Raw genomic sequence first — 25,847 nt, 5'->3', positions numbered from 1 at the left:
GGAGGCAAATGATGTATTAAGCCATCATTTTATTTTGGGTTAAGGTGCAAAAATACCCCTAGCGTTTTGGATCAGGAGCAATTTTACCTCTAACGTCTAAAATGATGCAATTTTACCCCTATTGTTGGAAGCCATGAGCAATTTTATCCCTAACGTTGATAAATTGGGTCAATTTCAAACACTATTATAAAATATGGATATTTTTGTTCCTTATTTTGTACCAATTGCATAACATTTCGTTCTAAAAAAAAGGATTTTATGTTTTTCATAATTTAATAATAGAATTGGAGATTAATATTTATAAATTTGGTGATTTTTTTTGTCCAATTCGTACAAAAAGACATTTTTTTTTTCACATTCTAACATATGTTTGTGATTTGTTACTTATAAAATGACACATGTGTGAAGTGTACATAACAAGATTCATGACAGAGAAGACAGTTTGATGAATTATTTCTCAAATTGATCCAATTTATCAACATTAGGGGTAAAATTGTTGTTGGCTTCTAACATTAGGGGTAAAATTGCACCATTTTAGATGTTAGGGGTAAAATTACTCCTGACCTAAAAGTTAAGGGTATTTTTGTACCTTAACCCTTTTATTTTTGACTGAAATTATATGTTTTACAGTTCTAAATAAGGTTTTTACAGTTTCTCTATAACCACATCACACGTATATATAAAAAAAAAATACTTCCGAACTAGTTAAAATTCAATTTTCGAACGCAAATGAAGTTAATAACGCTTTTGATTGGGTTATATGATAACTGATTTTTCTGATCATCTTGAGTTTAATGCGATAAAAAAAAATAAGAGTAGGGTTCAATGTATTGAGATAAAAGATACGTGACTCAATACACTAAAATCAGATAATGCTATTTGTCTATATAATCGTAAAGAATATACAAATTACATAACACGGTTACTATACAACAACTCATTCACTCAATTACTGGTAAAGTTTCATTATGGTTGCGAAACTTCAATTTGTGAAATAAAATGGTTAAAGTTTTATTTTCTTTAACATATTTGGCTAGTTTTCAATTATTTTGATGTCGGAATCCTGATTAGGACGGTTTGAACAACTAAAGTAATGCCACATCAGCATCATATATCGAAATTTGAATCGACGTTATTCATGTCTAAATAAGACGACATTGCCAATAAGTTCAATCTCAAATTTTATTGGCCTAGGACTAGAATTTGATGTATTTCTGTCATTGAAATTATTGGCAAAACATTTCCAGTAGTTGGTCGTTATTAAATGGGATAAGATGTAAAATTACTGATAGTTAGGAGCAATTTTATCTTTAATATTTATAAAAATGCAATTTTACACTTTAATATAGGCAAGAAAGAGCAAATTTACTTCTAATATTGGCAAGTTAAATCAATTTCAGAAATAATTCATGAAACTGTTTTTTCAGTCGTGAATCTTATCATCTAGCACCCACTGGTCGATGGAAAACGCCAAAACTTCCATGCAAGTTGTGAATGAGGCTTCAATTTTTAATATGTAAAAACAGTTCAAAGATATCAATTTAGCATCCATAGATCACAATAAGCACCACCTTTCAGTGAATCCTTGACTTGTCACAGTATGTTGTTATACTTGATCGACGACTCAATATGTTAAGTTGAAAGATGAGAAACTTAATCAGTAAAATCGACAAAATCATAAGCCTCGAGATGCCAATTTAATTTGTTTTTCAAAAAGTATAAAATAAATCTTTTGGTTTGATCGATTTACAAAGACAATGATAATGGTTTAAAAGCTCGCAAATAACAGATGTGCCTTTTGCAGTTTACAAACTCAGTCATTTCTTCAAAAATTGTTGTCATCATTGACAGGAATGAACCGAATCCCACATCGGAAATGGAGAGGGAGTGATTGGGGCTTATTAGTAAGATGAGAATCCAATACATGCAGACGCGTTTTAAAGCCGTGAGGCCCAATGTGTTGGAATTGGGCCAGAGCGGACAATATCTACATGGTATTGGAACAGGGTGTTACAATAAGATGAGAATCCAATACATGCAGACGCGTTTTAAAGCCGTGAGGCCCAATGTGTTGGAATTGGGCCAGAGCGAAAAATATCTACATGGTATTGGAACAGGGTGTTACAATTGGTATCAGAGCCGACTCTCCACGTACGATGTGTGGTTCGGGGACGAACCAGGCGGAAGCTGGTGGGCCTGTAACGACCCGGTCCGGAGAGGGTGGCGCCGGGGTAGAAGGCCTGAGCAAGGAGCGGCCCTAAGGGATGGCGATGGGGACATGAATGAACCGAATCCCACATCAGAAATGGAGAGGGAGTGATTGGGGCTTATTAGTAAGATGAGAATCCAATACATGCAGACGCGTTTTAAAGCCGTGAGGCCCAATGTGTTGGAATTGGGCCAGAGCGGACAATATCTACATGGTATTGGACCAGGGTGTTACAATTGGTATCAAAGCCGACTCTCCACGTACGATGTGTGGTTCGGGGACGAACCAGGCGGAAGCTGGTGGGCCTGTAACGACCCGGTCCAGAGAGGGTGGCGCCGGGGTAGAAGGCCTGAGCAAGGAGCGGCCCTAAGGGATGGCGATGGGGATAGGAATGAACCGAATCCCACATCGGAAATGGAGAGGGAGTGATTGGGGCTTATTAGTAAGATGAGAATCCAATACATGCAGACGCGTTTTAAAGCCGTGAGACCCAATGTGTTGGAATTGGGCCAGAGCGGACAATATCTACATGGTATTGGACCAGGGTGTTACAATTGGTATCAGAGCCGACTCTCCACGTACGATGTGTGGTTCGGGGACGAACCAGGCGGAAGCTGGTGGGCCTGTAACGACCCGGTCCGGAGAGGGTGGCGCCGGGGTAGAAGGCCTGAGCAAGGAGCGGCCCTAAGGGATGGCGATGGGGACAGGAATGAACCGAATCCCACATCGGAAATGGAGAGGGAGTGATTGGGGCTTATTAGTAAGATGAGAATCCAATACATGCAGACGCGTTTTAAAGCCGTGAGGCCCAATGTGTTGGAATTGGGCCAGAGCGGATAATATTTACATGGTATTGGAACAGAGTGTTACAATTGTTTACCCAAAATGAAGCGATTTCGAGCAATTAAAATGTATGACTTTGCAAATTATCTAAACCACAAGTATTGTATAGCCGAAAAATTAACTCACATATCCTTTAACTACAAAATTTTAAAAGTACATACCCTTATTTATAAATTTTTAAACCACAAGAACTGTCTCTATAAGTCAGTTAAACCACAAAGTTTAATTTTATATTTTTGGATTTATTTTTTCTATGTTAATGATAAGATTGGATGCATAATTGATGATAGTTGCAGCATGTGATGTAGATATGGTGAAAGCAGCAAATTTCCCCAACTTGACAATCATATGAATGATTAGAATTGTTGTTAATATAATGTCCTCATATTTATATTTTGTTTTACTTATGACTTGTTTCTTTGAGTACCGTCCATGGCCAAAATTTCCTATGATGTTCCAAGAAAAATTGGGTTTGGACCATTCACGAGGTGACACGTCAACATCACGTTTGACGTGTCACCTCATGATTGGTCCGTTGTAGTTATGGATTTGAGGGAATCATTGTTGATGTGTCATCTGTGTGATTGGTCCGTTGCATTTATGAATTCGAGAGGATCATTGTTGATGTGTCACCTCGTGATTGGTCTATTACAGTTATAGATTTAAGGAGGTTGATTTAAACATTCATTGGTTGTTGAAAAATACTGGAAAACTTCGTGGAAGCTTTGTACAGAGCTTTAATTTTTTGGGGGTAAGGTACAAACATTTATGTAGTGTCTAAAATAGTGTAATTGTACCTATAATGTTAATAAATTGGGTTAATTTCAGATATTATTAACAAAACTATTTTTTCAGTCATAAATCTCGTTTCCTCTACTGCACGTGCATCATTTATGACGTAACACAACACAGATATATGTATACCTACCAAAAAAACCTTAGCTGTGAATATCTAATTCAGTTAAAAATACGTTATTCATTTCATATGTGTTTGAAAATATATTTTCTATAGTTTGAATTAATTTTTTTACAGTTTCATATAGTTATATTACAATATCAAAAACTGTCTTTAAACTGAAAAATACAAATTTTGTACGCATGTGGAATGAATAACATTATATTAACCGAGTTTTATGTGCTAAGCTATTTCTTTTTGCTATCAATGACTTAATATATCTAAATAAAAGATCAATGGTTTAAGGAACCAAAAAATGAAAGATCAGGAGTCTCATGATGCTTTTTTAAAAAAAAAAATCAGAATCAACCGGTATAGAATATAAGAACAAAATATCTATATTTTTTTAATCGTGTCTAAAATTGATTTAACTTATCAACATTATGGATAAAATTGTTTGACTGCCAACGTTAGAAGTTAATTTTAGAGATTATGGATAAAACTGTATAATTTTTAGATGTTAATGATAAAATTGCTTATGGTTGCCAATTTTCGTGTATTTTATTCCTAATTTTGTTCTGCAAAGTATAAAAAAATACTCCCTCCATTCTCAATAGATGTCTTTTTAGAGAAATTTTTTTGTTCTATAATATATGACGTTTTGATACAATCCATGTAAATTAATTGACTTTTACCAATTACACCCTTATATTAGTTGCCATTTCATTTTGCAAATAGATAAAAATTAATTAGTAGATGCAATTAATATAAGGATACCAAAATCTTTTTAGTTAAAATTAATTACATTTCTCAATTCTTGTATCTTAACCTTGCAAAAACATCTATTATACATATAATATCAAATATGCATACATATATTATCATAAACATATTCTAAGTACTGTTTGTCGGTCAGTGAATTCTGAACCTGTCGCTATCCGGCAAAGATAGAAACAGATGACAAGAATTTAGCTATTTTTAGATTTGGGATTCACAGGCTGCCATGTGTGATAGAAAGAATCTTTGTTTGTCTTCAATAATGTACATTTAATATCTGTTTTCTAATTAATTAATATACATTTGTTCACTTTCAATGTCTTTTCATGTTGAAAAAGATTGTTCCAAGAATCTAATAAGGATCAATATATACTTTGTTTTGATGCCTAAAGTTCTACTGTTTTTTTGGATTCAAGATGCCTTCTTTTTTAATGTTCTTTTGAACTATTCTTGTTTTACCTCTTAGGTGGATTTTTTTTTGTATAGATTTTAAAATATCTCAATTCACAAGTTTAAGGGTAGAAGGTTAGATCAATTTCAAACATCTTTAGAATGCTCAAATATTATTTTTACATTTCTACATCAGTTGTACATTAATTGGTTTATAAAGTAAGGGTTGTGCGTTTTTGGAATATAGGGGATGTTCGTTTACTCATTTTCCTTCTCATATTTGTTTTTTCACTTTAAAAGTGAGAGTTTTAAGTGTTTCGTTAGAGACCTCCTGTTTGCCTTTTATAAATGAAAAATAGCTTTTTACAAAGTAGGAACCCTGTTTTTTAGAAAAGCAGATTTTTCTAACAGCAACAGCAAACAGGAGGTAAACCAAACGGTAGGGATGTAAATTAGGCGCCCCATCCCCATTAGTGAACCGCCCCGATGGGGATGGGGAATCCCTGATAAGGATCTCTATGGGATGAGGATGGAGATAATTTTATCCATCGTGACGGGGATGAGGCGGAGATGCAGAAAAGTATCCCCATCATGCGAGGATCCCCGTCCCCATCCCCGTCCTCTTAATTAGGTGATTGGTTGTTTCAATTTTTAGTTTTTTGTGATTTGAAAAATTTGAGAATGATTGCTAATAAACGTTTTTTGTCTTTATTATTTTTTTTAATTTGTCTTTATTATTTTTTTAACATAAACGGCGATTCTCCGACGGGGAATGTGGAATGAGAAATGTGGATAACGTTTTTGAAACATCTGTAAACGGGGAATGAGGATAAGTTTATCCCCATTTAGCTCGCGGGGGACATGGATAGGGAACAGGGATCGGAAATGCATTCTCCGTCCCGGCCCGCCCCATTTACATCCCTACCAAACGGGCCATATGTAGACTTTACATAATGCATGATAAGAATTCCGGCAAGTTGGGATACACAATGCCACTTGCATCACGTATCTGATTTGATAAGATGATAGACATGTGAAGTGAAATAATGAGATTCGTGAAACATGAAAGAATTTTGCTAATAATTTTTGAAATTTGTCCTAGTTTGCTTGCCAAAAGTGAATAACTAAAAAAAGCTTAAGACATCAAGGCATCATGTACCTGTTTATGTTATCCGATTGATCTCCTAAATTTTAGAGATGTCTTATTAACCCCATAAACTTGCTTAAAAGGTCTCATTAGCTTTCTAAGTCACGTGCTGGAATAAGAAGACATTTATATAAGTTAAAACGTGTATCACTTTATGCAAGTTTAGATTATCTTCTACATATTTCTTTATTTTTGCTACCCTAAACCATATTGTCCTCATTCTCTCTATGTTTTGGTGTTGCTACAATGAATTTACTTCAGCTCATTTCCTTATTTTCTCTCTTCAAACAAAAGATTGCTTTCAAATGACAACACTTTATCAAATAATAATAACAAACCCATATTTGTATATAAAAAACTATATTAAAAAGAAAAAATTTATAAAATGAAAGTACCAAACACAAAAAGTTTGAGTCATGAACGAGATCGCGCTCTTTAAGACATTCGTGGCATTGCCTAAAGATATGCAAGCATACTAGTAGCCTTTAGGATAAAATAGCCTAGTCGAATCACTGTAAATACAATTCTGATTTGCACTGTTTCAAATGGATCAAGTTCTACATTCTTAAAAGATGCTCAAGTTTTTTTGAAACAAGAGAGAATTGGTAATCCTAGAAAAAAGAGGATATGTATCTTGTATCTGTTTAAACGTTGGATACAATTTTTTTTAACTGAAAAGAAAATTCAGGAGGAAAATTGTGGGAGAGGTTGAGATCATGGACCATTTCAAAACTCCTTAAAAGAATATATGTTAGATAAAATAAAAATAATAATTGGTCCACAGGACACCTCGGGGGACAAGCAAGAGAGAGGTCAATTCACTGGCAAAACAAAGAGAGCTTGAGCATTTCCTTTGAGGAAGCACGCATGAGTTCGCGCTAACCCACTCAGATGGACGGCTATGCACGGTGGTCAACGTGAACCAAGCTCCATGTAAGTCCTCACCCTTGAACAAAGCTCGATACCCCTTGAGGCAATACCCAAGTATGAGAGGACATTTCATATAAGCCATTCTGTCATTCCACTCACTTTTCTATGTAGAACATAAAATGAGATTTAAACACTAAGCCTTTCATTTATAAAAATTCACATATGGCCCAAGCCCAATAATGATGTTGTATCAAAAAATTTAATATAGCACCAAATTTGTGCAAAAAAAATTGTATGCATCAAATTGATGCTTTTATACTACTCACTTGCTATATTTTCTCTAGTTAGCATTCTATACTCACACCTTCTATCTTGTAAACAAGATGTTGTAATCATTTGGGATTAAGTGTGATTAATAAACTATTCTCAACTTGTTACATATGGTATCAGAGCCTTTTGTTTCTCCTTTCTCTTCCCAACAATGGTGAATAAAAGAAGAAATAATCATTTTCGATAGCTAAGTGCAAAAGAAGAATTTTCTGAAGATGCAAACATCAAACCAGAGGAATGAAAATACTTCTAAACAATCGGGATCAAATCACACAAGTGTGATCTAGAAGAACGATAATCCTGGGTTAGTTATTTTTACAATTCAATTAAGTGGAGAGAACTGCATGGCATGGAGTAGATATATCCTCAGAGCTTTAAAGGCGAAAGAACTTTCTTCATTCTTGAAGATTAAGAGATTAGCAATGAAGATACACCCGCTTATAAGAAATGGATGAAGCGAGATTATCTAGTAACTTCTTGGATTCTGAATTCAATTTCCAAAGAAATCATTGAACGATTTCAATATGCTTCTTCATGAAGGACTTGGCTCATCGTATTGGTGGAAAGTAATGGACCTCAAATTTTCAAGATCAAACGTGAAAGCAACTTACTCACACAAGGTAATCTTTCCATTTTTCTGTACTTCAACAAATTAAAGAGGTTATGGGATGAGTTAGTGTTTTTGAGGCCTATGACAATATGTAAATGCAGAACTGCAAAATCTTATGTGTGTAATATCTTTCAAATATTAACAGACATCAATGAGGAAGATAAACTCATTCAGTTTCTAATGGGACTTAATGCTTAATATGATCACATCAAGAATCAGATAAGTCTAATGGATCCTTTGACTAATCTAAATAAGGCTTATTCATTGTTGTTACAAGTAGAAAAACAAAATAAAATTATGTTGAGCATTCTGTAGAGATAGCCAACTTCACAAGAACAGATTGTGCAACTAACAACATAAAGAATACGTTTCAAAAAGGAAAGAATAAGATAAGAGATAACGAGGCTAAAATGACAAATATTCTGAGATGATTGACCATACTAGAGCTATTTATTTCAAGATAGTAGGATATCAAGAATGGTGGAGTGATGGCAAAGAAATCAAGAAAGAAGGCAATAGTGGTAGAAGAAAAGACAATCGAGGGAAAACTAAACATGAGGCAAATGCTTCAAGCCAAAATGTCATAGAAGATGACAATGATTCTGATGATGAACAGAAGGAATAACATTACAATTTATATATGAAGCATATGGTGATAGAAGTCTATAAAATGCTAAAAGGGAAAAATGCTGCATAATCTCATATCACAGATTTTTTTGCATTTGCGGGGTTTCTAGTAAGAATCATTTTTCCTCATGACACATGTTGGATTCTTGATAGTGGGAAAACTTCTTATGTGAGTCCAAATACACATTGTCTAACTAACAAACAAATTATGCCTTTCAACAAACTACCATATTGCCTGATGGAAGCCTACATGCTATAAAAGTATATAGGAGATGTTGAACTAATAGGTAAGTTGGTTCAGCATAATGTGTTCTTTGTGCCTCATTTCAAGTATAATCTGCTATCATTTGGCCAAGTTTTTCATGAGAACAATGTTGAGGTCATTTTTCATAAAGAGTATTATACTCTATAGGACCACACTACACATGAAGTCATTGTAGTACCTTGGATGGTGGAAGGCTTATAATTGCTAGAGCAAACATCTTTTGTTGCAGACAATGTTAAAAAACAAGGCTTGATATTTGCCCATTTTTAAAGGTATATGTTATTTTTATAAGTGTTTTTCTATATTAAATAATTTTATATTATTATTTTTAGATAATATAATACATATTTTAATTGAATTTATACATCAATTTTTGATTAAAAATACAAATTTGATTAATCCATGATTAATCCCGGCTAATCCCCTGATTAATCCTTGAGGGTTCTGTCCGTCCGATTACTGCCTAACATTTTTACAACCTTTGTAGATGCGATCAATAAGATGCAAACTTGTTTTACTAGTCAGGGTATTAATATTTGGCATAATAGACTTGAACATGCCTTTATAAATGCTTTAAGTCATATTCCTAACATTTCATTTGCTTGTAATACAGATGATTGTAAAATTTGTTACAACGCTAAACAACATAAGTTATCTTTTCCTCAAAGCCATATCACTACGAAGTCTCCTTTTGAACTTATACATGTAGATCTTTAGGAACAATATAAGAAAAATCTCTTAGAGGTGCAAAATACTTTTTAACAGTAGTTGATGATTACACTAGGGCCACCTGGGTGATTATGTTGCATCGCAAATCACAAGCTTGTCATGCTTTTGAGACATTTTTCAAACTTATCTCTACACATCATAACATGATAGTTAAGGCTATTTGAACTCAAAATGGGAAATAATTTGTCAATACCAACTAATGTTGTTTGAAAAACTTGGCATCTAACATCATAAAACATGCATTTATACACCCCAATAAACTAGGGTGATCAAAGCACATGCATCTGTTGAAAGTAGTCGGAGTGTTGCTTTTCCAAACATATTTACCAACAAAATACTAGGGAGAGGCTATACAAATGGTAGTTTTAGTCATTAATGCACCGCCAACCAAAACCTTAGGGTGGAAGACACCTTATGAAAAGACTATATGAAAACTTTCTTGACTATAAAGAGTACAAGGTTTCTGGATATCAGTGCTATTATATTGATACAACATCTTGTCAAGGACAAATTCAGTCCTCGAGCACACAAGGAAATTATGCTTGGTTTTTCCACAAAGCAAAAGGGTTTTAAAATCTTGAACCTCACTACTCACAAGATAGTGATCAATAGAGATGTAACTTTCCAAGAAAATGTGTTCCTTTATGTTCCCCAATAACAACATTGACCTCCATCTACTATTTCATATGATGAAATCACAGACACGCCCTCCTAATCTTCTTCTAATCCCTAAGTTGTACCTCTTATACATAATCAAACATCCTCAACTTTAAATCCAAATATTTTACCAGCATTGACTACATCACCTACTCATATCAATCCATCTTCTTCTTTTATTCACATAAATGATCTTATTTTTGAACCAACTAGAACATCAATCAAACCAACATGGTTACAAGATATTATAGCATGTGTTCCCACATCAGTTACTAATACAGTTTTGCCTCTTACCTTTTTCTCTCAAAATAAAGCCTTCCTTTCAAACATTTCCAAAACCAAATAGCCTAAAACATACCAAGAGGCATGCAAGGATCCTATGTGGATTGAAGCAATGCACCAAGAACTCAATACCTTTAGAAGCCAACACCACTTGGTCCATTATACCATTACCAACAAACAAAAAAACCTCTTTCCACAAGATGGATTTTTCGCATAAAATATAAAGTAAATGGTGAGATAGATAGGTACAAAGCTATTTTGGTTGCAAAAGGATACAACTAAAGAGTTTGGGATTGAAAAATTCAAAAAATTTAGTCTTATAGCAAGATTGGTCACAATTAAATTCTTCATTCCAATATGAGCAGTAAAATAATGGATCATACATCAAATTAATGTTAACAATGCCTATTTACATGGCACATTGGATGTAGCAAAAGGTCAAGCTTGCAAGTTAGTGAAGTCACTTTATGGGCTCAAGCAGGTGGGTAGGCAATAGTATAAAGAACTATATTCACAATTGTTGGCATATGGATTCAAGGGGTTAGTTAATGATCAATGCTTATTTACTCTATCAATAGAAACTGGTTTTATTGCCTTAATCATATATGTCGATGACACTTTAGTCATGGGGTCTAATGAGCAAAATATTATAACAATAAAAAATCATTTACACAAGCTATACAATATTAAGGATCTTGGTCCTGCCAAATACTTTCTTGGCATTGAAATTGTAAGATCATCAACTGGTATTATGTTACCTCAGCAAAAATACATTGTGGATATGGTCAAAGATGCGGGACTTTTGCAAGCTTCAACAGTAGCAAATAATATGACACATAGGATCATTCTTAAAGATCTTGGCACAGAATTGACAAATGCTTCAATTTCCGTAGACTCCTCTAGTTGAAATTCACAAGGCCGGATATCACTTTTGTGACATAAGAAATTATCCAATACATGCAGCGTCCTTGTGAACACCATCTAAAAGCAGCTTTATATAAGATTTGTTATCTTAAAGGCAGCAGTTCCTTTAGATTGTTTTATCTCAGTTCCTAAAACACTTTATAAATTAACTTACTATGAAGCAAATTGAGGGAAATTCTTAACTACCAAAAGATCTCTCACATGCTATTGCATAATCTTGGGATCTTCTCTAATCACATGAAAGACTAAAAAATAGGTTACTGTCAGCGGATCTTTGAGAGATTTTGAATACAAGGTATGTCTATAAAATGTTGTGAAGTGAGGTGGATTTCACATTTTCTCACTGACTTTGGGATTCAAGTCATCTTACCAATCACACTGCATTGGGATAATCAGTTAGCCATTGTTGGCTAAAAATCATGTTTCACATGACAGAATCTAACATGTTGATATAGATTGTCAAAGTGGAGACATGTTTTATGCATACTCTATTTATTTCGACTAAAGCTCAACTTGTAGATTTGTTTACTAAATCTCTAAGTCTCAAAACAATGCTTCATGCTTTGTCCAAGATGGGCATGCTTGACATATCACCTTCTCCATCTTGAGGAGGGGTTGTGAAGTTACCTTATGCCCCTACCATTGGTATCAAGGTTGGTGGGAATGTAATAGTTCCCTCAACTAACTTTTAACCAACTCCATTAGTTTTTAGCTTCTCACTCGCTATCTTTTGTACTTTCTAGTTAGCATTTTATACTCTCACCTTCATCTTATATATAAACAAGCTTCTTTAATCATTTGGGATTAAGGCCCTGTTTGGTAAAAAGCGTTTTGGGATAAAAAGAGCGGTTTTGACCAACTTTAGCGGTTTGACCACTGAAACCGCTAATTGGAGTGTTTGGTGGAGAGAGGTTTGGGAGAGAGTTTTGGGATGAAAATGCTAATTTAGAAAAAGCTCATTTTAGGAGCTTTTTCAATTAGCGTTTTGCAATATTAAAATTAATGGACTTCTTTAACCCTACTTTTAGTTTGCAGGTCCTAAAATTAAAAAAAGAAATGCCCTTATTCGTCTTTTTACACAAACCGCTATTATCAATCAGCTAATTTTTACCAAACAGGTCTACACAAACAGCTAGTCAAATCAGCTAATGTAATCAGCTAACATCTAACAGCTAATGTAATCAGTTAACAGCTAACAGCTAATTCCCAAACAGGGCCTAAGTGTGATTAATAAATCATTCTCAACTTGTTTCATAGCATTCATGGCACAATGATGAGAAATTTTAATATACGTCCAAAGTATGGATAATATGGTATGTTGGACCAGTAATTTGATGGTATATCATATAACTTGGAATTGTGTTTTGAAAGTCTAAAATTTATATTTTAGAGTTTAGAATTTTATACAAATTTTTTCACGGTAATTATACGAATGATGTGATGCGTTACACGCAAAATAAAATCTTTCCAATGATTTCCTAGCTTTTTGCATGACTTCAAACTTTATTTCTCTTCTTCTCTATAGAAAACTCTGAACATTTTAACTAAACAAAGATATCAAATGTAAACCATCCAAGAAGTGGCAGAATGAAAGAGGCCTGGATCGTTATCCCTAAACCCTCTTTTTGGATGGAGGGTTGTTTGAAACCATCCCTCTTAAGATGAATTTTGGTAGCAGAAGTGCAATGAACACACCATGTGTGCACTCTCTCTGTCTCCACCATTGCATGTGTAAAATAAGAACTTTTAATTAATGAAAATAAGCTTTAGTAGTCTTTTGGGTTCATAAAGATGATAATTTTAGTGATTCTCTTAATTCAAAATACAAAGATAAAACTAAGAAAATAATTCACATGTAGATGCTTTGATATATAATATGTGGATCTGTTATATTTACGAGTGATTTACCTTAGAATGAGTGATTTTAGACAATCTTTCATTTGGTTTTGGAACTAGAATCAAAAACTTGGAGTGTCGGTAGGTAAAACTTTAGTAAGAAAACACAAATCTTTTTGAGATTACAAATCACATTCGGAATATTTCGTTCCTAATTTACATCTGAATTTGTCAGAAATTCCGTTAGAATGAAAGTATTGACGAAAATTGTATATTTAAGACTAAATATCATGTCCGTAAACATAGTTTTTCATTTGGAGTTGAAGGTCGATGGAGTTTTTCATTAGTATCTCGAAGAATAGGGATCGACGGACCCTCCGTGACCTTGTAGTTCCGCCCTGCTCGGAAAGGCGTAATTATATTTCGTACCCAAGAGGAAAATCTAAAACTTAAAAAAGGAAAGAAGTTATGCATAAATTAAGAGTCAAGGTCTTTTTTCTCCTTTTCTTTTTTTCTTTTTTCTATTTTTTTTTTGTAATAAAAAACATGGAAAATTTTCAAGCTAGTAAAAAAAAATCTACTTTGTTTCTTCATTTTCTTCTTGCTCATGTTCTTCTATACAGTTTTCTTCATCTTCTCCATCTTCATCTTCTTCCTCATCTTCTTCTTCTTCATCTTCCAGAATTTCTTCACTGGGTTGAACAAAGTGCAGTTTCAACCTTCCATCTTCTCTATGTGCATGTAAAAACTCTTGACTTGGCATCTTTACTTGCTTCAAAACAAACCTCCCATCATGCCGGTAAGATTTGAACGAAACCCAAGGTTTTCCACTCTTTCCTATACACGAAATCGGCGGCGGAAAACCTCCTCCTCCACCACCACCACCGCCGCCTGACCTCAATTTCTTCTCCGGAATGATAGTATTCCTTTTATTGACGCTTATATTCTCATCTTGCTGTTGTTGCCAATCTTCGTTTTTCATGTCTTCAACATCATCAAAGCTTTCAAACCCTAATCCTTCTGTGCAAAGTTGCAGACTTTCACAGTTCTTAATTGGGGAAAAAACCTCACCGCCGCCATTGATACTATTCTTAGAGGCGTTGTATTGCTTCGTGAAAATAGAATCCGGCGACGGCGACGGAGGGAGGATCTTTTTGGTCTCTGATTCGTTTTCCGATGAGATTAAATCTATGAAAGAGGAAGAAGAACCAGAGGAAGACGAAGAAGAAGAGGAATTGTCTTTGAAATGGAGCTCGCCGAATAATTCAGTGAAGGAGGATTGTTCAATGGATTTAAGAGAGTTCCATGGAAGGAGAGAAGGAGATTCTGGTAATGGTTTTTCGAAGATATGGTGGAGGCTTTTACAGGCAGCCATGGAAGGATATGTTATGAAGCTTAGAGTGAAGGAAGGTGTAGATAAACAAATATAAAAAGGAGAGAAAAGAGGCACGAGATTGGCATGAAATTGGGTAGAAAAAATCAATGCATGATTCTATTAATTAGGGGGGCAAAGATACTTTTTTTTCTTTGTTTTTTGAAAAGTTATGCAATGGGTCGGTATCCATACGGGTCTAGTCCACTAAGATGATGTCACATCAATTTAACTACCAATAATGATAGATCCAGAAAAGGGTTTAAGCACCTACTGCCGGTTAAATCACGAGAGGCCACCACTCGTTGTTAGTGAATCCTAGATCCGATACTGACTATCGATGTGGAATTATTTGAATGGAGGGGTCAATACTGATCTCGATCTACAGTAGAATTTCTCAAGTTTTACAAGTTTTTGTCTTTTTGAAATATGTTTTAGGGTATAAACTTACTTTTAAGATTATTGAGTATAAGCGGATTCAAACTCCGCATAAAAAATAGTTGGATCTTAAACATAACTTTTATTAGATAGTGCAATTTCAAATATTGTTAAAAGAAAATGAGTTTGAATCCACTATAATCATTTTGTCCAATTTGAGTAAAAAAACTTACGAGATGTTGACATGACATAGATAACAGTTGATTGTATAATAATTGTCATGTGAGAAATACCTTACTATATGGTAGGAACGTGGCGGTATGAATGAAGACACATGATACATTCTAAGCCACAAAAAAAAAAAACACTTGTTTGTTCAACATGTCTTTCGTCTTGGGTAAATTACACCAATGATACCTGAACTTTACCTTATCCATATTTTAGTACCTAGATTATATTTTGTCACAAAAATATATCTGAAGTAATGATGATCGGACAATTTAGTATATTTTACCGGTTAATGACGTGAATAAGAGTTTCATGAGTTAATTACACTAATAGTACCTGAACTTTACCATAAATTCACACTTTGTTACCTGGATTTTATTTTACCCTAAAAACATAACAAGTAAAGGTGACTAAAAAATTTAGTTCAATAAGATGCCATCAGAATGGAGGAAAAGTATCTTAATCCCTTTGTATAAGAACAAAAGCGATGTCCAAGATTGTGCCAACTATCGAGGAATCAAATTAATGAGTCACACTATGAAACTGTGGGAGCGAGTGATCGAACAAAGGCTAAAGAGGACGGTGAAGATCTCGGAAAACCAGTTTGGCTTTATGCTGGGAAGATCAACTATGGAAGCCATCCATCTAATGAGACAATTAATGGAGCACTATCGAAATAAGAAGAAAGACTTGCATATGGTTTTCATTGACTTGGAGAAGGCATATGATAAGGTGCCAAGGGAAGTACTTTGGTGGGCCTTAATAAGGAAAGGCATTTCGTCGAAATATATTGACATCATAAAGGACATGTATGAGGGAGCATGCACGAGTGTACGCACCAGTGTTGGGATGACTGAAGAGTTCCTTATTACGATTGGAGTGCATCAAGGTTCTGCACTAAGCCCATTTCTTTTTGCCATCGTTATGGATGAACTAACGAGTTCACTTCAAGATGGTATACCATGGTGCATGTTGTTTGCAGATGATATTGTGTTGGTTAATGAGACGAAAGAAGGCGTGGAGAGGAAGTTGGAACTATGGAGACAAACTTTAGAATCTAGAGGCTTTAAGTTGAGCCGAAGTAAGACAGAATATTTGGAGTGTAAGTTTAGCGGCAATAGGAGTAGGGAGGCAGAGACAATCACCTTAGATGGGAGAGTTGTTCAGGCATCAGATTACTTTCGGTATTTAGGATCTATTATCCAAACGGATGGAGAAGTAGATGGAGATGTTGCTCATAGGATTAAATCTGGTTGGGCGAAGTGGAAGAGTGCTACGGGTTTCCTTTGTGACCCTGGCATGCCTAATAGATTGAAGGAAAAATTCTACCGCATGGCAATCAGACCAGCACTGTTGTATGGTACGGAGTGTTGGGCAGTGAAACACTGTCACACTCATAAGATGTCGGTGGCGGAGATGCATATGTTGAGATGGATGTGTGGTCATACGAGAAAGGATCGGGTGAGTAATGAAATAATTAGGACAAAAGTAGGGGTTACATCTATTGAGAATAAAATGAGGGAAAACCGACTAAGGTGGTTTGGCCATGTCAGATGAAGAGCGCTTGATGCGCCGGTTAGGAGGATTGAAGAGTGGCAATGGGATGTAGTGGTGAGGGGTAGGGGAAGACCTAAGCAAACTTGGAGGAGGGTGATCGAGAATGATATGAGTTTATTAGGGATTGAGGAAAATATGGTAGTGGATAGGACAGAGTGGAGGGAGAGAATTTGTGTTGCTAACACAACGTGATTTCACGGTTTTATATGATGGTTCATGTTAGCTGACACTGAATCATTTCGGGACTAAGGTTTTTTTGTTGTTGTTGTTGTTGTTGTTGTTGTTGTTGTTGTAATCGGTTAGTGACCGGGGTAACGTGAGTTTGACCATTTTGAACTAAATATTGGGACTCACATAGACTCAATTAACATAAAATTATAATACTTTATGTTAATTGAGTGTATGATGTGTCTTAATTTTTAATTTAAAATGGTCAAACTCATGTTGAATGATCACTCATCAGTCAAATGTACTAAAATATTGAGTCATCTTTACTTGAGGTGTATTTTTTAGACAAAATGAAATCTAGGTACTGGAATATGAATTAGAGTAAAGTTCAAGTACCATTAGTGTAATTTACTCATCAAACTCGCATTGATCGGCCATTGACTGGTAAAATATACTAAATTTTTCGGTTATCATTACTTCAGGTATATTTTATGAAAAAATGTAATCTAGTTAGCAAAGTGTAAACTGGAATAAAATTCAGGTACCATTAGTGTAATTTACTCCTTCTGTCTTCTATTTCAATTCAACTTTTTAGCGATTTTTTTAAAATAAATTGACTGGAATGACTTTATTGAAATCAAATATAATTCACTAAATTTATGAAAAAATCCCTCAAATTTCAAATTGACTGGAATGACTTTATTGAAATCAAATATAATTCACTGAATTTGTGAAAAAACCCCTCCTTCAATCTTTGGTGATGCCATGTTGATAATGACTTGGAATCTTATCTAGGTCCCGTTCAATTCCTCTTTAGGAGATCCTTACGAATTTCCTTGAGCTTACACTGAAGGTGCATCTCACCATATTCAATCTCAGCATGTACTCTTATAAGGTCATGAGGTCCGTTTGAAGGTCAAAAGCATGATATGCTATAATTTTACTTTTGACTATCATATCATCCATGTATATTTCAATCTTACCCCCGATGATATCTTTGAATTTTTTTTATTAAAGTCTCTAGCATGTAGCCTATCGTATTTGAGGTCAAATGGCATGACCCCGTAGAAATAATTTCCTTCATGTGTTATGAAACTAGTCTTGTTCATGTCTTTGAAATTCATTAGGATCTGATGATATCACGCGGCCTCATCCAAGAGTGAGTATTGACGAAGAATCAATTAGCATATAAATGCATGGGAGAGGATAGGAATCCTTCTAGAAAGCTTTATTGAGATCTGTGAAGTCAACACCTAACCTTCACTTCCTGTTAGCCTTTTCCACCAGAACAACATTAGTCATCCACTTCGCGTAATGAATTCCCCAATGTGGCCACAATCTATTAGCTTTTTATTACTTCATCTCTGATTACCTTCTACTACTTAGCTCTGTGGTTTATTTTCTTTTGCTTAAATGGTGTAGCCTCTGGATCAACATTCAAGAAGTGCATCATGAATTCGAGGGATATCCTTACTATGTTTATTGGACATTAGGCAAAGGTCGTGATGTGTTGGATCCGGTCCACTTAGATGATTTCATGTCAATTCAACTACTGATAATGATGGATCTAGAAGGGGGTTGGACATCCACTGGCCGCTGAAAACGCTAAAAATTTCGTGGAAATTGTCTATGGATTTTAAATTTTTATGTGAAAACACCAAAAAATATCGATTTAGTATTCATAAATTACGAAAGACCACCACAAGCACTCGTTGTTAGTGAATCCTTGATCTGATATTGATTGTCGATGTGGAATTATTTGAATGAATGTACCAATACTGATCTCGATCCACAGTAGAATTTCTCAAATTTTACAAGTTTTTGTCTATTTGAAATATGTTTTACGGTACAAACTTACTTTTGTGATTATTGGGTTCGAGCGGATTCAAACTCCACATAAAAATAGTTGGATTTTAAACATAACTTTTATTTGACGGTGCAAATTCAAATATTATTAAAAGAAAATGAGTTTGAATCCACTATAATCATTTTGTCCAATTTGAGTAAAGAAAAACTTACATCATGTTTACATGACATAGATAACAGTTGATTGTATATTAATTAAGTGTCATGTGAGACATACCTTACTATATGGTAGGAACATGGCGGCCACATGAATAAAGACACATGACACATTCTAAGCCACACACACACAAAAAAACACTTGTTTGTTCAACATATCTTTTGTCTTCTATATTACTTCAACTTTTTAGCGATTTTTTTTAAAATAAATTGACTCGAATAATTTTATTGAAATCAAATATAATTCACTAAATTTGTGAAAAGACCCCTCAAATTTCAATTATTGTTGATAGAATTTACGTTTTTTGTATTAATGCTCATATAGTATATGAGTAAAGATTAAGCAACTGAGTAACTTTTTTAGAGTTTTTTTTTTTTAGGAAGGGAACTGAGTTTTAGATGTATATATAAGGAAAGCCATGTGCAATGAAGAATGCAATCACGACTTGGAGAAGGATTTTTTACCTCTTTTTTTAACAAGGAAAATTTCTACTATATCCTAGTTCCGGTTTCAAGTCTCGGGCAACCCATTCCTCATATTGATATTAGATGAAATCCTATATCATATGCATATAAATAGGCATTTGAATTCTGTTTTTTAATTCACTTAAAATTTAGTCAAAAAAATTCTAATGGATCTAGCTAGATAAAATTCTAAAGATATACGCATAATTGCTGATATTGGTTGACACAGGTATATAAGTCATGTTATACTGTTGAATAACAAGCCCTGAATTAGCTATTTCAATTTCTATAGAATTCGTGCGCTTGGGAGCCCCTGATGATTAAATAAACCAAGATTTTACCGTGATTGCAGTTTTAGAGAGATGCGAAACGAAAGCCTATGGGATCGTTTCTGTAACTGGATAACCAGCATTGAAAATCGTCTTTACATTGGATGGTTTGGTGTTTTGATGATCCCTACTTTATTGACCGCAACTTCTGTATTTATTATCCCTTTCATTGTTGTCCCTTCGGTAGATATTGATGGTATTCGTGAACCTGTTTCGGGATCTCTACTTTATGGCAACAATATTATTTCTGGTGCCATTATTCCTACTTCTACGACTATAGGTTTTCATTTTACCCAATATGGGAAGTGTCATCTGTTGATGAATGATTATACAATGACAATCCTTATGAGCTAGTTGTTCTACATTTCTTTTTGGTGTAGCTTGTTACATGGGTCGTGAGTGGGAACTTAGTTTCCGTCTAGGTATGCGCTTGTGAATTGATGTTAACATTTTTTGTATTAATAATATAGTGACTTATTGCTTAGAGCATCTCTAGCAGCCTCTTAAGTTGGCTCTTAAGTTAAAATTTGAGGATGAAGAATGAAAAATCAGCTCCAACAGCCTCTTAGTGGCTCCTCAAATCACTAAGAGCCTCTCCATCCTCTCTATTAATAGAGAGTCTCTCTCCACCTCTTAGTGTCTCTTAATTATTTTTTTATTAATAATTTGTTATTGAATAGTCTCTCTCCTCACACTATTGACAAATATAACAACAATTAATAATTTTAATGATAAAATAATAACTAAGGAGTGGATATAAGGAGTATTGTTGGAGATGATATGTCTTAGTCACTCTTAAATCACTAAGAGTCAATTATTTATATTATTTTTAGAGAGTGCACTAAGAGTCTCTTGGAGATGCTCTTAGCACACTAGTCCATTTCTATCTTTTTAAATAGATAAGTATAAAAATAAACTTTATAGTTTTACATATTTTCAAACATTAACACGTGGTTTAAGAGTTTATTTATAACTACGAAAATTTATAAAAAAACTAAAAAATTTAAACTGATAAGGCAATTAATTTATCTTTCTAAATTTTAAATTTGATTAATAAAGTTTTATACGTGATGTGTGGTAATCTGTAATGAGCTTCCTAAAAGTCTTTCTTTGTTTATGTTAAGTTAGAAAAAATGATCAATGAAGGACCGACGATCGACGACCCCACATCGATACGTAAGTTAGCTGAAGGAGAATAATACTGAAAAGTAAATAGCTGAAATGTGCAAAAAAAATGTTGCATTTTAATGTATTGTGTGCCTTTTATTTATACGAGGATTGAACTATGCATTCTAAATGAGCTAAAGCTCCACATGACAGCTTTTGAATGGAGGAAGCCTGAGGCTAAAGAGCGACTATAATCTTGTAGTTAGTCAAATGATGTTTGGCATTCTACCATCCAGTTAAAATTGTTGGATGCCTTGAGGCTTTTGTAAAATAGTAAACATATCTTGGCCAAATAGGACAGAATCAACCTAGAGTGTTGATCTTTTCATTCAGCTTTTGGACATCATTCAACGGTGGTGTCGTGTTGATAATAACTTGGAATCTTATCTAGGTCTGCTTCAATTCCTCTTTAGCAGATCATGAACCTTACGAATTTCCTTGAGCTTACACTGAAGGTGCATTTCTCCATATTCAATTTCAGCATATACTCTTATAAGGCCATGAGGACCGTTTGAAGGTCAAAAGCATAATATGCCACAGTTTTACTTTTAACTATCATATCATCCAGGTATTTTCAATCTTGTCCCCGATGATATCTTTGAAATTTTTTCTTTACAAGTCTCTAGTATGTAGCCCAACGTATTTGAGGTCGAATGGTATGACCCTATAAAAATAGTTTCCTTCATGCGTTATAAAACTAGTCTTGTTCATGTCCTTGGAATTCATTGGGATCTGATGATATCATCCGACCTCATCCACCAGGAGTGAGTATATTGCACATCTAGACGAAGAATCAATTAGCATATAAATGCATGGGAGAGGATAGGAATCCTTTTGGCAAGTTTTATTAAGGTCTATAAAGTCAACACATAACCTTCACTTCCTATTAGCCTTTTTCACCAGAACAACATTAGTCATCCACTTCGCGTAATGAATTCCTCAATGTGGCCGAAGTCTATTAGCTTTTTATTACTTCATCTCTAATTACCTTCTGCTGCTTAGCTATGTGGTTTCTTTTCTTTTGCTTAAATGGTGTAGCCTCTAGATCAACATTCAAGGAGTGCATCATGAATTCGGGGGATATCCTTACTATGTTTGTCAGACACTAGGCAAAGGTCATGATGTGTTCTTCCCATGCATGCACTATTTCTTCTTCTGCCTCATTCGGTATCTCCATCGAGATTTTGATTGATTTTCCTTATGCTAGCCATATTGTTTTTAGGTTGTCTACGGGTTATGCCCTTTCCCTAACTTCTTCGACCAGATTGACGGTCGTGGGCTTTATGTTAAGATAAGTGATAAGTGTCCAATTCAACGTTCAAATGTCCACTTTAGTGCTAGGTTATTTAATTAATTTGGTGTTATTTTGGGTATTATTGCTTGTTTTGGTTTGATTTGCCTCCACAGGACTCAAATGATTAAAAGGAGCAGAATTGGACTTAATTGAAGAAACTTTGGACCAGAAAGGAATTTGGAGCTGAATTAAAGGAGCTGAAACGAGAATGGAGTTAGTCTTGCCCAAGACTAAGGACCTCTGAATCTGTTGATGTCCAGAATTGACCAGGACTCTCCTTTATTCTATCAAGAATGAACCTGGACAGTTGGATGACTAAGCATGCACGAAATTAGGAGATATGACAGATTAGAAAAGATTTGTGATTAGGAAAAAGATTATTTTGTTAGCTAATTTTTAGGAGAGGCTTTTCTCTACAAAAAGCCTCATTTACGTTCTTAGAATAGGTTCTTTTTAGGTTTTATTTGGCAGTATCATTTTTGTTCTCTTTTTGAAACAGAAACATGTGTTCTTCCATGGCTATTCGTAGCTAAACTTCTATATTCGGTTAAGGGTTAATCCAAAGGAGGTTTTTCTTCATTATCGTGAGATTGTTGTGCTTTTATTATTCTTATTAATCTACCGTTTATTTGTTCATTGCATTTAGGGATTTATTCTCGATTGATTATTCAATCTTCGAATGATAACTGCAGGTCGTTCTTTGAATTGGATTGTCATACGGTTGAATTGGTAAAGTTAGAGTTTTACCTAAATGAACCAATCATAGTAGCAATCGATAATATAAATTGAGTTAGTTTTGTATTTGAAAGAATAGATTCAGATATGACAACCTGAGATTGTCTTTCATGTGACATTAATACAAAATTAATTAGGTTTATTTGAGTCGAATGAACAAGTAATTTAGTTTCTGAATCGTCTACGCTGAGTGTCGGTTGGCTAAGGTCGGGTTTTTCTAATTCATCAGGCTGTCAATAGATTAAATCTTGACCGCTAAGGCAGGATTATTTATTGATTAGGAACTGGTTATACGCGCGTGCTTGACCAGTTTAATATTAAGGAAGAATACTCCAAACCGATCCGGTATGTGTATAAGAGTCTATTTTATCTGTCTGTGATCGATACTGAGTGAATTACCTACATGTGAACCCCCTTGATCGGATTTCTCCAAAACGTTGTTTACAAATCGTATTTACTCTTGTTAATTTTATTTTATTTGAAATTCTCAATTGGTTAAATCTCACAAATCAAAACCCCCTGTTTATTTACTTTGTTTATTTATCAAGTCATTATTGTTTTGGGTCAGTAATATTCCATTGGCTTCGACCTTGCTTACCCTTGTTACAAATCCATAATTCGGTCAAGTAAAGTATTAATTATTTTTGGTGGATTCGACACCCATCAAATTTTGGCACCGTTGCCGGGGAGTATTCTAACTTGATTTAAAGCAATTTATGACCAGGTCTGAAAAACAATCTGAAGAAGAAGAAATTTCTAGCGAAGAAAGCGAACAATCTGAAGAAGAGACAATGGCAGCCAGAACTTTAAGACAACTTCATGCACCTCAGGCTGATCAACAGCCCTTATGCGTCACATACCCAGTCCTAAATGCGGCTGTTGAACTTAAATCCGGACTGATTCATTATTTGCCTAAGTTTCATGGAATGGAAAGTGAAAATCCACATAATCATCTCAAAGAATTTCATGCAGTCTGCTCAGGTATGAGTCCCCAAGGAATAACTGAGGAACAAGTGAAATTACGAGCCTTTCCATTTTCTTTGCAGGATGCAGCTAAAGACTGGTTTCTCAACCTACCTTCTGGATCCATCACAACATGGATGGGTATGGCACAAGCATTCATGGAAAAGTATTTTCCAGCTTCTCGAGCAGCAATGATTCGAATGGAGATTAGTGGAATAAGGCAAAAAGATATTGAAACACTCCATGACTATTGAGAGAGGTTCAAAAGGTTATGTGCAAGCTGTCCCCAACATGGTATAACTGAACATTCTCTTATTCAATATTTTTATGAGGGAATGTTAGGAATGGAAAGAAAAATGGTAGATGCTGCAAGTGGGGGAAGCCTCATTGATAAAACACCATCTGCTGCTAAAGAATTGATCCAAAGCATGGCAGCAACTTCCCAACAATTTGGCAAACAACAAGATGCTCCACGAAAAGCGTATGAGGTAGGCACTTCTTCCATTGAAGAAAAATTAAATACTTTGACATCTCTTGTACAAAATTTGGTTGTAGGGAAGGTTGCTCAAGTGAAAACATGTGGGATATGCTCAGTTATCGGACATGCCTCAGATGAATGTCCCACAGTGCACGAAGGTACACTGGAGCAGATCAATGTCGTCTTTGGATATCAAGGGCAGCCCCCACAGAAGTATGATCCATACCTCAGCTACAAGCAGCAAAATAATGTGCTTTAACCGAATGCAACCCAACAATATCAGCAAAGACCTCAACAATATAGACATGTTCAAACAGATCCAAATTCAGGTATGTTGTCAAATTTTAATGATCAGTTTGTAATGTCTAATCTGCTGAAATTTCAGGAAGAACAAGGCAAGGTCAATGCCAATTTTCAAGCCACCTTACAAAATTTAGAGAAGCAAATGAGTCAGATAGCGACCACTCTAAGTGCAATACAGTCCCAGGGGAAGTTACCTTCACAAACTGAGGTGAATCCGAGACAGAATGTGAGTGCAATCTCACTTTGCAGCGGAAAAGCATTAGTCTTGCCCAAGACTAAGTCTATTTCCGAATCAGAACAGCCTGTGTCAGAGAAATCTGCAATCAAAGAGGGGGTGACAGAAAAAGAGATAGAAGGTTCAGTTGGTAAGTCATCTGGAGAAAAAACAACAAATCAGGACATACCTTTGGTAATTAGACCACCTTTCCCTAGTCGTTTGGCCAAATCAAAGAAAGAAAAAGAGGATAAAGACATCTTTGAGACATTCCGCAAGGTGGAGGTAAATATTCCTTTGCTTAAAGCTATAAAACAAATACCCCGATATGCAAAATTTCTCAAAGAATTGTGTGCTAATAAAACCAAGAAAGTTGGATATGAAAAGATAACAATGTGTGAGAATGTATCTGCTGTCCTACAAGGAAAAATGCCCCAAAAGTGCAGGGACAGAGGTATGTTTGCTATTTCCTGCCAAATCGGAAATACTAGTATTAAAAGAGCAATGTGTGATCTAGGAGCGTCAATTAATGTCATGCCTAAATCAATTTATTCATCTTTAAATGCTGGTCCTTTAGAGGAAACAGGAGTAGTAAACCAACTCGCTAACCGATCTATAGTTTATCCCGAAGGTTTGTTGGAAGATGTTCTTGTGCAGGTTGATGGATTAATTTTTCCAGCCGACTTCTTTGTTATCGACATGGAAAATGATGATCATTCCTCAAAGGCATCAGAAATCTTGTTAGGGAGACCATTCCTAACAACTGCTCGGACGAAGATAGAT

At 34.9% G+C, this 25,847-nt stretch overlaps 1 protein-coding gene across 1 annotated transcript; it reads right to left on the bottom strand.

Moving 5' to 3' along the window:
• Positions 1-13,534: 13,534 nt before the first annotated feature.
• On the bottom strand, positions 13,535-14,887 carry LOC136221897 (protein FANTASTIC FOUR 1). The gene has a single exon (XM_066009370.1). It carries the CDS (start codon positions 14,764-14,766, stop codon positions 13,969-13,971), a length of 798 nt encoding a protein of 265 aa, XP_065865442.1. The 5' UTR covers positions 14,767-14,887; the 3' UTR covers positions 13,535-13,968.
• Positions 14,888-25,847: the final 10,960 nt, after the last annotated feature.

This window comes from Euphorbia lathyris, chromosome 3 (assembly GCF_963576675.1).
Source record: "Euphorbia lathyris chromosome 3, ddEupLath1.1, whole genome shotgun sequence".
NCBI classification, from domain to species: domain Eukaryota; kingdom Viridiplantae; phylum Streptophyta; class Magnoliopsida; order Malpighiales; family Euphorbiaceae; genus Euphorbia; species Euphorbia lathyris.
The sequence above is the reverse complement of the archived record's forward strand: the minus strand, read 5'-3'. Positions and strand labels throughout refer to the sequence as shown.

Bases quoted from the DNA above. Each gene is read 5' to 3' on its own strand.
- LOC136221897 (XM_066009370.1), bottom strand. From the start codon at position 14,766: ATGGCTGCCTGTAAAAGCCTCCACCATATCTTCGAAAAACCATTACCA.